Source organism: Oncorhynchus kisutch, linkage group LG9, assembly GCF_002021735.2.
Source record: "Oncorhynchus kisutch isolate 150728-3 linkage group LG9, Okis_V2, whole genome shotgun sequence".
Lineage (NCBI taxonomy): Eukaryota > Metazoa > Chordata > Actinopteri > Salmoniformes > Salmonidae > Oncorhynchus > Oncorhynchus kisutch.
In genome coordinates this window covers 2,503,165-2,517,160 of record NC_034182.2, presented here as the reverse complement: position 1 = coordinate 2,517,160, position 13,996 = coordinate 2,503,165, and the positions used below count along the sequence as shown (strand labels likewise).

The following is a 13,996-nucleotide window of genomic DNA, read 5'->3' as shown; positions in this document are numbered from 1 at the left end:
CTTTATCGGAGATCCCATTATAAGTGGGAGAAGAACATTGCTGCCACTCTGGCCCTGTCCCAAACAACAGGAACTAATGGCCTTGTCCACTTCTCTCATTCCCTCTTTCCATTTGATGTAGGTCCAGCTGTTAGGTGGACGGGTTTCCCCAAGTCTATTTTAGTTTCCACTTCTTTGTTTACCAGAGTCTGAATTGGGTGCTTAGTCTTTAAGACTTTCATTATCGTATTATTTTGTTACCTTGACTTAATCATTCTCTTGCCTTTCAAAGACCCCCGCCACCATTCCTCTCACCTTTTATTCTTTTGAAAAAGCATTGTTCCTTAGCAGTGTCAGCCCAGCCAATAAGCGACATAAGCAGATGCTTTAAAAAAAAAAATGGTAGAATGGCAACGAATCCCTTTGAAAACGGTCTCGATATGAGTCAGAAACAGTTATTCTAGAATTCAAAAAGTGTAAATACTACAAAGTGTAGATATGATAATAGTCTAATCTAAAACCAAGTTTGGAAGATCCGTATGCCACAACGGGTAAATGAAGGTTGGGTTTTGATTTGACGATGTCCGTTTGGCCACTAACATGGGGTGAACAGCTGCGGTGACAGCATACAGTGAGACACACCTGCCCAGCAGCTCCGATTTTGTTTACATGAGACAACACGTCCCATATCTCTTTTACTTGACAAATACTTAACCAAACACCTTAGATGTAAAATTACGCAACTAAGACATCCTCTGCAAAAACGTCAAATTTCTTAAGTTGTCTTAGATTGATTCTGGGGGTTTTAAGGAAGTGAAATAGGCTTCCGTGTCTACAGTGTCTCATGGGGGACAGACATTAACCAATTACAGAATGGGTCAGGAAACATGCCTCCAAGACTGAAATCTTGTTTTTACTAATGAGCAACAGAAAAACACGAGCCAATCGGCGTGTTCAGTGGCTCTTTTAAAACTGCACATTTCTCTCCGCAGCCAAGAGGTGGGCCACTAAATGTTTTGCCTGCGAGGTAGTAGCCTACCAAACTTGCTTTTGGCCCCAAAAAGGCTAGAGCTGGTCTTGTTCCTAAGCTTGTGTCTAGCACTGAAAGGGTGGAATCATATTGAATAGTCACTTAGCTACTGCGCCATGCTAACTTGGTTATCCATTAGCTACATAAGCATGATGTTAACCGCTGTACCTTACCTTCTCTGTGCCACATGGCAGATGGAGACGATGAAGAAGGCGTACCACGGGGCCTGTAAGGAAGAGAAGCTGGCCACCAGCCGGGAGAACAACAGCAAGTTGGAGAACAACAGCAACCCTGAGGCCCAGAAGAAAATGCAGGACAAGGTGGAGAAGTGCCAGCAGGAGATGGAGAAGGTAGGGATGGGGGTGGGAGGGGGGGGTTACACTGGTGTAAAATCATCTCTGTGTGGACACGTGTTTTATGTCTATGTTGTGTGTCATGGCTGGAATGTGACTCTGTGACCATTTGAGTATCCTGACAATATGGAGCAAATGTTTCAGCTCCGTGTGTCCGTGTGTGTGCTTACCTGTGTGTGCTTACCTGTGTGTGCTTACCTGTGTGTGCTTACCTGTGTGTATGTCTCCTTACGTGTGTGTGTGCTTACCTGTGTGTATGTCTCCTTACGTGTGTGTGTGCTTCCCTGTGTGTATGTCTCCTTACGTGTGTGTGTGTGCTTCCCTGTATGATCCTCTGGGTCCCAGACTAAGGAGCGCTATGAGAAGTCTCTGGAGGAGCTGGACAAGGTGACTCCCCAGTACATGGAGAACATGGAGCAGGTGTTTGAGCAATGGCAGCAGTTTGAGGACAAACGCATCACCTTCTTCAAAGAACTTCTGCTGGAAGTCAAGCATCACCTCGACCTCTCCACTAATCACAAGTAAGACACCTCCGCCTCTCCACCAATCACAAGTAGGCTATGATACCTCTCCACCAATCACAAGTAGGCTGTGACACCTCCATCAATCACAAGTAGGCTGTGACACCTCCATCAATCACAAGTAGGCTGTGACACCTCCATCAATCACAAATAACGAGGAAGACCCCTCCACCTCTCCATATCAATTCCAAATGGACCCCTAGCCTCTGCATCCTAACCTTCATAGCTTTATTTGCCTTCTGATTGGCTTCTATTCAATCCTCTTGTATCTACAGGAGTGGTTAGGGAGTAGGGGATATGGGTCCATTTGGATTTGAGGCTCTACAACCCAGATCTACCTAGAGGGGGGGATTTGGGATTGGACATGGTTCATGTCCCTCTCGCTTCCTTTCTCTCGCTCTCCTCTCCCTCTCTAGATTCCAGACAGTCTACCACACGTTGGAGGACACTATCTCTGCTGCTGACGCTGTGGAGGACCTCAAGTGGTTCCGCTCCAACCACGGTCCTGGCATGCCCATGAACTGGCCCCAGTTTGAGGTACGGGATGAGTGAGAAGGATGGGAGAGGAATGGGAGAGAGAGAGTGGGGTTTAGCTCCAATGATCTGGCCCCGGTTTGAGGTGCGGGGAGAGGGGAGATGATGGGAGAGGAATGGGAGAGAGAGAGAGAGGGGTTTAGCTCCAATGAACTGGCCCCAGTTTGAGGTACGGGATGAGTGAGAAGGATGGGAGAGGAATGGGAGAGAGAGAGTGGGGTTTAGCTCCAATGAACTGGCCCCAGTTTGAGGTACACGTATTGGGAGAGTATTGAGGAAATGGGAGAGAGAGAGTGGCTCAGTGTCAGTGAACGGTTCTGAGTTTGAGGTACATGGTGAGGCAGAGAAGTTATTACATTGGTATTAATAACTCAACAAGATTTATGGCTCTGTGGAAAAATTCCATTGGAACAACTCTTCCCACTCCGCCGTTTCTCCCTCTAGGTCAGGGGTGTCTAAGTCATTTTGCCTCGGGGGCTGCATTCTGTCTTCGAGGTCCTAAGGGTCGTGCTGAATATGCTATTTCCATGTCGTCAGAATTTTCAAAAAATAGCCCCTAATTAGATCTGTTGCGGTGATCGTATTTCCGCCACAACAGCAGTCACAAGTCATGAAGGCAGTCAAATTCCATGTGATCGTTTAATCACGGTAATAAGGATCTCCAAGCTCTGATGCTGCTGATGGTCATTAGTAGCCTACCAAACTTGCTAGCTGCCTGGTAATCAGCACTCTATTGTCCCTCTAATCACTCTGACATCAATGCAAATGTAATAACAAATCGAATCAAACACTTAATGAGAGCTCATGTTGCGCAACATTTCAATAGGCGATGCAATTGTGAGAAAACAGTGATGACCTCTACTAAAAAGAGGAGACTTACCTTTCTATAGGCTAGACCTACTATATTTATTTTTTTAACTTTCCTAATATTAAGCACATTGCTTATATTTACAACAGGAGTATAGCTTACCTGGCTGGCAGGAAAATAAACCACGGGGAAAGTGTCCTCCATGCACTATTTAAGTGCATAGATGACATGTATTTGTTTCCGCTGCCCCTGTTTCGATACAGGTGAATGATAATGGTCCATTCTAAATCAAAACAAATTTTGATTTTAAAAAAACCATATGTTAAAACACATGTTATTTAGTATATGTGAAGACTAGATTAAATCAAGAATAGTCTGATGGGTGACAATATTAGCTCGTGAATTATATATTATCACTTGTGAATGATGCCCAGCATAAGAAACAATGCCTTTTTTGTGACTTTTTCGAATCATAGTCTCACACCTCATGTAGCCTAACCCATAGGCCGATATGTTTTAATAAGGTTTGTATCACAACTAAAGTGGCCAAATAACTTATTTAAAATTTAGCACATTAATCAGCTTTACAAAGAGTGTAGAGCCTAAATGGCATTCATAAGCAGTGAGTGAGTTTCAAGTTTTTGTAAAGATAATTTTCTCCATAAAAATGCACCTTTATAATAAAGCATTACATGCATAATTCCGTTTGCTGTCACTTTTGATAATGGTGTTTTCCCGCTAACGGAACACTTGCGTTTATTGCTTACTACCATGTGCACATTTTTTGCGCTTATAATGTGAAAAAATAGCTAATAGTTTATCAATATTTTAAGCTAAACGTTCTGATCTGTTGTGTCAATCACATTGTGTAATAAAATAAATTATTTTTAATGCTAGTAGTTGTATTAATTTGGGATCTAGCGCATCCCACAACTGTCCCAGACTATGTTTGGAATATTTATTTCTCGCACAGAATAGAATAGGTCAAAATGTGTACTATGGGGGGTAGTAGATTGACATAGGCTAGTGCTTTTGCTGTTTGTTAGGCCTACACATCTTGTTGGCTGACGAAAGTAAATGTGGACAGTTTCAATATCTTCAATATGCACTTCGGAATTGGATAAGGATGCACACTGTTGCGTCCCCCACTTGTAGCCTCTGACCGATGACGTGATTCAGCACTCCGGGAGAAGGGCGCAACGCAAAAGGCATGGATTTTTTGGGGGGTGCATTACGGCCAGGGCATGCCGCCAGGACATTCTATGGATTATCAAGTGCTTGTCAAATTGTGAATGAGTGGCTGATGTACAGTGCCTTGCGAAAGTATTCGGCCCCCTTGAACTTTGCGACCTTTTGCCACATTTCAGGCTTCAAACATAAAGATATAAAACTGTATTTTTTTGTGAAGAATCAACAACAAGTGGGACACAATCATGAAGTGGAACGACATTTATTGGATATTTCAAACTTTTTTAACAAATCAAAAACTGAAAAATTGGGCGTGCAAAATTATTCAGCCCCCTTAAGTTAATACTTTGTAGCGCCACCTTTTGCTGCGATTACAGCTGTAAGTCGCTTGGGGTATGTCTCTATCAGTTTTGCACATCGAGAGACTGAAATGTTTTCCCATTCCTCCTTGCAAAACAGCTCGAGCTCAGTGAGGTTGGATGGAGAGCATTTGTGAACAGCAGTTTTCAGTTCTTTCCACAGATTCTCGATTGGATTCAGGTCTGGACTTTGACTTGGCCATTCTAACACCTGGATATGTTAATTTTTGAACCATTCCATTGTAGATTTTGCTTTATGTTTTGGATCATTGTCTTGTTGGAAGACAAATCTCTGTCCCAGTCTCAGGTCTTTTGCAGACTCCATCAGGTTTTCTTCCAGAATGGTCCTGTATTTGGCTCCATCCATCTTCCCATCAATTTTAACTATCTTCCCTGTCCCTGCTGAAGAAAACCAGGCCCAAACCATGATGCTGCCACCACCATGTTTGACAGTGGGGATGGTGTGTTCAGGATGATGAGCTGTGTTGCTTTTACGCCAAACATAACATTTGCATTTTTGGCAAAAAGTTCAATTTTGGTTTCATCTGACCAGAGCACCTTCTTCCACATGTTTGGTGTGTCTCCCAGGTGGCATGTGGCAAACTTTAAATGACACTTTTTATGGATATCTTTAAGAAATGGCTTTCTTCTTGCCACTCTTCCATAAAGGCCAGATTTGTGCAATATACGACTGATTGTTGTCCTATGGACAGAGTCTCCCACCTCAGCTGTAGATCTCTGCAGTTCATCCAGAGTGATCATGGGCCTCTTGGCTGCATCTCTGATCAGTCTTCTCCTTGTATGAGCTGAAAGTTTAGAGGGACGGCCAGGTCTTGGTAGATTTGCAGTGGTCTGATACTCCTTCCATTTCAATATTATCTCTTGCACAGTGCTCCTTGGGATGTTTAAAGCTTGGGAAATCTTTTTGTATCCAAATCCGGCTTTAAACTTCTTCACAACAGTATCTCGGACCTGCCTGGTGTGTTCCTTGTTCTTCATGATGCTCGCTGCGCTTTTAACGGACCTCTGAGACTATCACAGTGCAGGGCCATTTATACGGAGACTTGATTACACACAGTTGGATTGTATTTATCATCATTAGTCATTTAGGTCAACATTGGATCATTCAGAGATCCTCACTGAACTTCTGGAGAGAGTTTACTGCACTGAAAGTAAAGGGGCTGAATAATTTTACACGCCCAATTTTTCAGTTTTTGATTTGTTAAAAAAGTTTAAAATATCAAATAAATGTCGTTCCACTTCATGATTGTGTCCCACTTGTTGTTGATTCTTCACAAAAAAATACAGTTTTATATCTTTATATTTGAAGCCTGAAATGTGGCAAAAGGTCGCAAAGTTCAAGGGGGCCGAATACTTTCGCAAGGCACTGTAGTGTGTACAGCCTGCGCTAAAAACAGCCTTTCGAGCAACTTTTTTCAAATCCTCATTAGTCGCGTCATGCGACCTTACAATGTATTTAAAAATCAAAACGTATAGACCAACGTTTGTAGAACAACTAAAGTTACATTGATAATAACTCTAAATTATGCATATAGGAATACCTGTTTCTTTGTTAATCACTCAACACAGAATAGCCACATGTGCGCACTCCCTCATCGCTTGGAGAAAATATGCTTCCTATTTTATTCAGCTTTGTTCAATTGTATTCTTCACACTATTAAATAATGCCATGGAATTCTAAGCAAATCTTGTCTGCTAAATGAACTAGTGTAGCCATCAGCCATTTGGCATTGCCAGATCAGGACCTACCATACGGATAACTCAGAGTATGCTATTCTGTTAAACATTTTCTTCATATCATGCTTCTTTAGACCTGTCTAAAATAAATAATGGTTTAATTGTGATGGTGTATGGCTATATTACATGGGTTTATTAGACTTTTTAAAAATGTATATGTTCTTAAGGTCTGCATCAGTGGCTTGGAGGCTGTGTGTGGAAGCCTGGAGATGCTAAACGTGTTTATGTTAATTAACAGTCAATTACCGTGAGACCGATAGTTATTTGCTTGACAATCACCGGCTGATGAAATGTCATGACAGCCGCATCTACCCGTTGTTATTTGATTGATTTTTTATGCTCCCTGAATGTCTAGTGATTATTAGCGAGCTGGAAGGTCAAGAAACTATAAATATAGATCCATTATATTTTCTACACTGTTTCAATTTGGATTTAGTCATTTTAAGGTGCATTGAGTTCGTCAAGGCATTCGTTGAGTTGTACTTAAAGCTATAGTAAGGACATACTGTGACGCGTCGTACCACACAAAAGCCCATTGTGACAGTGTGCTATCTCCCCAGCATTTTTCTGTCATTTGATAGGACACACACACACACACAGACAGACACCAATCCTGTCTGTCAGGTTGTACCGAATACTGACTTGTCTTCAATGCGCAGATCGTAACCAAGCTCTATCCAAGAGGACCTGATGGTGCTGTCACAACATAAGGGCATGGAGTTGGTGTCAAACCATGTTACAAAACAGAAGATAGAAAAGCAAAATATGGAAATAAATGCCCCCTGGTATGGATTGAGGAACACTGATTTTGCACCTGCTCTTATCCAGTTACTTTACGTAGGTTCATTCAGTAATTAAAAACAAGCATTTGAGTGAGGTAGAATCTCTTCAGAAATCGATGTTCGTAGTGCTAGAAGAAGAGCGTTTAAAAGGACCATAACACAAACTCCACATCAACATAACACTAAATGAAGAGCAACGTTTATCACAAGACACCTCTTCATGATCACAGACTAACTGATACTGTGCTTAGATGTTAAAGCATTGTTCTTTAAATGGCTGTTCTTTACTTGGAAATAATGTTCCTGTCTTGTCCAACCCCCACCCCCCCCTCCGTTTGACAGAATGTGGACTGGTCCCGCTCCTCTAGGTCCAGAAGGTCCATTGTAGTGAGTTCTGCCTGGGAAGGACTATTCTATCACCGTGGTTCCTGGGAGGAGGGTTATTTACCTCCCTCTCCTTCCTCTGTTTGCATTTTCTCTTTGTGTGTGTGTGTGTTCGGTTTATGTGCCCATTCTGGCCCTCCTAATGCTTTACGAGGAGCACCTGAAAACACACAAGGAAGTGCACACACACACACACACGTCTGTCTGATGAATGGCCTCGTTACCATGTCTGTCATGTATGTCCCGTGTGGGGATGTGCGTGACTACTCCTCCCCCTGCCTCATCCTATGGATGTTTGTCTTCCTGTATGTCTGTATTCCAGAAGACTCCTTCTCTCATCTTTCCCTCATTCAGAGTTCCTCTCTTTAACCTTTCACCCCGTGGTGACCTCTGACCTCGTGTCAGCCCCTGTGAACCCTGCAGGGGGTCACATGGTGCCAGCCAGGTCATGTGATGTAATTTGGCCCTCTGGGTTCACCAGTCAGGCCCTCAAACTGGCCTTTGCACTTCGAGAACAACCCACTTGTTATATCTGTGGGAACAGGGAGTGACTTGGGAAAACATAGAGTTATACGGGAAATGTAATCTCTAGAGCTGTAGTAAGTCTAGGGCCCTCCTAAACACAGCCCCTATGTAACCTCCATAGAACCTGTAGTAAGTCTAGGGCCCTCCTGAACACAGCCCCTATGTAACCTCCATAGAACCTGTAGTAAGTCTAGGGCCCTCCTGAACACAGCCCCGATGTAACCTCTATATAGAACCTGTAGTAAGTCTAGGGCCCTCCTGAACACAGCCACTATGTAACCTCTAGAGCTGTAGTAAGTCTAGGGCCCTCCTGAACACAGCCACTATGTAATCTCTAGAGCTGTAGTAAGTCTAGGGCCCTCCTGAACACAGCCACTATGTAATCTCTAGAGCTGTAGTAAGTCTAGGGCCCTCCTAAACACAGCCCCTATGTAACCTCCATAGAACCTGTAGTAAGTCTAGGGCCCTCCTGAACACAGCCACTATGTAACCTCTAGAGCTGTAGTAAGTCTAGGGCCCTCCTGAACACAGCCCCTATGTAACCTCCATAGAACCTGTAGTAAGTCTAGGGCCCTCCTGAACACAGCCCCTATGTAACCTCCATAGAGCTGTAGCAAGTCTAGGGCCCTCCTGAACACAGCCACTATGTAACCTCTAGAACTGTAGTAAGTCTAGGGCCCTCCTGAACACAGCCCCTGTCCTTCTGTGGCTAGAGGCGCAGTATTGGACTATGTTAAAGTGTGTGTGTGTCTCTGTGGGCCTGAATTGGGACAATGTTCTCCTAAAATTGGGATGAGGTTCTGTTGGCGTTGGTTGGGATGATGTTTTGATTCAAGCCTGCTCCTTAGCTTCTGGTGGAGGTTTGTGATGGCTCAGTGCTATGTCTGTCTTTATGGTGATGGATGTGTTTACCTTAACTACACACACACACACACACACACACACACACACACACACACACACACACACACACTGTTTCAGTACTCCACAGCCCTGGTCTTCAGTGTTTAGTCACAGCCTGAGAAACGTTTGCCTAATGTTACCTAGTGATTGTGCTAGTTAGCGCATTGGAACTTCCAATGAGTGTGCACTATTTCAATGCTTGTCCTTTGTGTAGTATTGTTGCTAAGACAAGCAGTTTTAGTTACTAATGTTTGAACATTCATGCTGAATCCGGTTTGAGCTGAGCATGTGACTCATGTTCATCTGTGTCCAAGGGTGCGTGACTCTAATCGTGTGTGTGTGTGTGTGTGTGTGTGTGTGTGTCAGGACTGGTCCATAGATTTGAACCGTACACTGAGTCGGCGAGAGACTAAGAAGAAGCCCTCCGAGGGAGTCACCCTGACGGGCATCAGCCAAATGGAAGAGCAGCAGGCAGCCAAGAGCAGCAGCAGGTAACCACACACACACACACACTGTCAGGAAGTGGGAAGAAATTTATCAAGTTGCAGTAGATAAACGTGTCGGAAGGCCAGTGAAAGAATGTAGCTTCCAATACTCTCTTACCACTGCTGCACACATTCCACACACTGCTTCCACATCTAAACATCATAGTTACTGTTCCTCCACACACAAGGCTCTCTTCACACATTCCACACCACTTCCACATCTAAACATCATAGTTACTGTTCCTCCACAACAAGGCTCTCTGCCGCTGATCGGGAACGTTGGTAAAGCATTCCGGAGAAAAGCCTTTGGAATGACGTCTTCCACCACTGAGTTGTTGCCATGGTCACGGTAAACATTCCTGTAACAAGCCCTGAGAAAACAGAAGTGCCCCACTGGCTGTAAAGGTTGCAGGCTGGTTAATTTACGCCAAACATGACCCATGGTGTGTGTAGGGTGGGTACTGGGGGAGTGTGTGTGTAGGGTGGGTACTGGGGGAGTGTGTTAGTGGGCGCTGGAGGAGTGTGAGTGTAGTTAATGAGAGGAATGTGAGGCACGCAAGGCATTTGACCTTTTGGTATCCATCAGATGTGCATATTGCCAAACATGGGTCTGCATCGCCCTACCAGCATAAGAGACACGTATTGTATACACTACTGTATATCTGTGTCTACAGGGGTGAAGGTGAGTGTGTGTCGATCAAGATTAGTTGTACTTACAGTGGAAATTCATTTTCACAGCTCACGAAAGCACAAGCAATAGACTGAACAAACAATAGCCATATAAGGAAAAGGGGGTCAGAGTGAAATTCTGGTCTGGACCGAGGTACAACTTCACTCCTTCCTTATCGTGTTCATGCATTGAGAGTTGGTCCACATTTCTGCGCTATAGCAAAATCAGAGATAGATGTACTATCCCTTGTAGTGGTTCTATCTGGCTATCCCCCTTAAAGGGACAGTACATCTATCAAGCTATCCCCCTTAAATTGATAGTTTACTGCTATATGGGCATTTTATAATTTGTTCACTTTAAAAGTTGTTTATGGGCAACTAATACTATCGAGTATTAGCTCTATATATATATATATATATATATATATATATATATATATATCTCTGTCTCTATCTATCTACAAAGAACACTTGTGCCTATCACCAAAAAGCAGGCTGATATTGGTGTGAGACCTAATATAACATCATTAAGGATGTGTGAACGTCTTCTCAGTCTATTTTTATCTGACTTCTGTCAACCAAAGTTACATTGTTGCCACCGTTCAGTGTTTGTTTGGTGTTTCAACTCCTCTGAGAGAGATTTGGTTATCTCAGAGAGCGTGGCGCCGTGACTGTCAATAAAGGTGTCCACAGTGCAGTGACGTTGTGATTGGATAGATGGCTACTACGTGCCATGGTCCAACTGCACTGTAAACATACGATGTACATACAACACTACAGTAGGTTCCTGGTTGAAGTTGTCTCTAAGCACAGGTCTAGGATCAGCTGACCTTCCCCAAATCCTAACCTTAACCATTGGGGGGAAATACAAAGCTGACCGTAGATCAATGTCTAGGGTGACTTCATCATAATTCGTTCTCACAACAGAATAGTGTGGAATTCCAAATCTACCCCCAGCCTCTAACCCAAGGTACTTCTCTAGATAATATATATATTTTTTTAAAGATAGGTGTCACTAATATGGTAATGCTTTGACCTAGCCAATCAGAGGGGGAAATGGAGCTATTACCATATTGCTTAAACCAATCTGACCCTCTCAGATCGAACTGAAATGTCTAGGGAAATGGGCTATTATATGGGTCAAATTGGAATTCAGAATGAATTCCTGGTGAAGTGAAGAGTGTGACCGTTTTCTCAACCCCAGAGCATATCAGCTGGGGAAAACACTGATAACATGCTAGTAAAAGCATCACACATGTTGTGTGAATGGAAAACTGACCGTTTCTTATTTGTTAACTGAACATGTTTATTTTGTGACTGTGTCCTAGTGTCACGATGGATGTCTAAAAACCATACGTACCCAGCGTTGCCTCGTCAGTGTCCTCAGACTGGTCATGTGTTTTTGACTGTGTCCTAGTATCATGATGGATGTCTAAAAACCATACGTACCCAGCGTTGCCTCGTCAGTGTCCTCAGACTGGTCATGTGTTTTTGACTGTGTCCTAGTATCATGATGGATGTCGAAAAACCATACGTACCCAGCGTTGCCTCGTCAGTGTCCTCAGACTGTGTTTTTTCTCACACTGCTCATATGGTCTATTTGATTGGTTATGGTTGGAAGTGTCACTTGTGTACAAGTTGTGTGTCCATTATGTCTTAAACCCTCAAATCCAAAGGTTTTCTGGATGTCTGGATTCAGAGTGTGTATGTGTACAAGTATGTGTTTTGGGGTGTGTGTGTGTGTGTGTGTGTCACAAATGCCTCTCTCCGTGTCTCCGTGTCGTCAGCCTGACTGTGCCCACTAGCACAGAGCCGGTGGGTTCGAACCCCTTCGAGGATGACGACGACGAGGATCTCCAGGGGACCGTGAAGGAACAGCCCGCTGTCGTCAACAACAACAACAGCAGCAGTCCGCTCAATGTCAAAAAAGTGGAGGAAGTGAAAATGTTGGTGAAAGAGAGACCCTCTCCCCCCTTTTCTTCCCTCTCTTCTTTTTTTTCTCCTCTCCCTCAGTCTTTGGGTGAATTTAGTATTTTAGTGTCACACACGTGTTTCTCAGGGTTGCACGTATTTGTTCCAGCCAAGCACGAGCACACAGGGCTTGTTGATTAGTTGAGTAGTGGAACCAGGTGAGCTAGTGCTGGGCTAAGGCAAAAAATGTGCACCCCTGAGAAACACTTCAATAACACACTATTGAGGCACACCCTTTCTGTCCTCTCATCTTTATTTTTCCCTTCACTCTTTCCTGTTATTCTTCCTCTCTTTTCCATTACTTCTCTCTTTTATTCCTCTCCTCATCTATCCTTGTCCCCTTCCTCTCCTCCCTTTGCCTTCTCTCCCTCTGTCACCCCTCCTTTTTTTTTCTCTCTCTTTTTCTACCGCTCCCCTCCTCTCCCCTTTCTCCTTCCCTCTCCCTGGCTAGCGGCAGGCTGTGTTACGGTGCATGGGCTCTCTGAGCAATCACACCAAACCTACATTAGTCATCACTCCTAACAGTGCCAAGTCCAGAGCATTCTTTCTGTGTGTATGTGTGTATTTTTCCTGTCTGTGTTTACTTTACAGTCAGATCTGTTGCAAGTTGGAACTTAAAAATACAATTTCTATAGAATTTAGACATTTAAACAAAAGCTTTTCTACAACTTAGTGAGGAAACCTATATTGGGTCCTGTTTTACATTAGGGCTGATATTGACACAAGGCAGGACAGAGAAACTAGCACTCATAAAGTCAACGGTGTGTGTCAGTCTCTGGAATAAAGCAGGAACTATGAGATGCCATAGGTGTCTGAGTGTACCAACTGCAAGAGTCTGACTGTAACCTGGCTTCAGAGAGTGTGTGTGCGTGAGGATGTGTGTGTGTGTTTTATGGTTTTTCTGACTGGGGAAGAAGGGTGTTTGTTCATCTGGGTACTGTACATCTACCTCCCTCTAGTGGTGGATGGGGTGAACTCCAACCATGCTTTTGTACTGTACTCGTGTCATTGTGTTGCCTTGCCTTACCTCAGCACTCTGTCTGTGTCCATTCCAAGTGGGGTCAAAGCAAACTCACAAATCCATTCGCCAACAAAACCTCACAGCATTGGTTTCCTAAAAAGGCATGTTTTCCCCCCCCATTGGCTGATATGAGAGAGGAAGGGAGAAACCTATAGTCTTTCAGTCTTTGTATCCGGGCGGATTCGGAGATGCATTTGCTGGGCCTTTTACATGTTGTGCTGTACTCTACATGGGTGTTGTTGTTTTTATGCCCTATTAACTCTTTTTGTTCCCGCTTCTCTCGTCTGGCATGCTGGATTGTCCAATCGGTGTGTGAGCAGGGCAAGTAACATTTTCAAATGTCCCTTATGTTGATTGCTGCCTCTGTCTGTTCAGCGCCAGTAGTGTGGAGAAGTCGCAAGAGTGGTCGGATGAGGAGACTGGGGTGAACCCGTTTTCCATTGAGGATGCCAACGGCGATGGGAACCCGTTTGAGGTGGAGCCGGCGTCCTCGGGGGTGTCCGTGGCCGTGCGTGCCCTCTACGACTACGAAGGACAGGAGCAGGATGAACTCAGCTTCAAAGCAGGTGTGTGTGTGTGAATTCACTAAAGACTATGTGAGTGAAGAGACCCCTGCCCTGTCCCCCTATTCTCTAGTCTGCTGTCCTGTATGACCACCGCTAAGTTAAAGGACTGGATGTCTCCACCAGTCTTCTTTTACTTGCCATGTCCTGTCAGATCAGTTAT

General features: G+C 44.0%; 1 protein-coding gene across 5 annotated transcripts in view; it reads left to right on the top strand.

Annotated features, from left to right (window-relative positions):
* Positions 1 to 13,996, top strand: part of LOC109896253 (protein kinase C and casein kinase substrate in neurons protein 2-like) — a 38,683-nt gene that overhangs the window by 22,003 nt on the left and 2,684 nt on the right. For 2 of the 5 annotated variants that reach the window (XM_031831481.1, XM_031831480.1), the window contains exons 5-11: positions 1,204 to 1,359; positions 1,708 to 1,883; positions 2,300 to 2,420; positions 7,655 to 7,699; positions 9,491 to 9,615; positions 12,066 to 12,224; positions 13,646 to 13,836. In XM_031831481.1, the coding sequence (XP_031687341.1) occupies positions 1,204 to 1,359; positions 1,708 to 1,883; positions 2,300 to 2,420; positions 7,655 to 7,699; positions 9,491 to 9,615; positions 12,066 to 12,224; positions 13,646 to 13,836 (973 nt within the window). The remainder of the gene's footprint in view (positions 1 to 1,203; positions 1,360 to 1,707; positions 1,884 to 2,299; positions 2,421 to 7,654; positions 7,700 to 9,490; positions 9,616 to 12,065; positions 12,225 to 13,645; positions 13,837 to 13,996) is intronic. The other 3 variants (XM_031831482.1, XM_031831483.1, XM_031831484.1) reach the window with 3 other exon arrangements.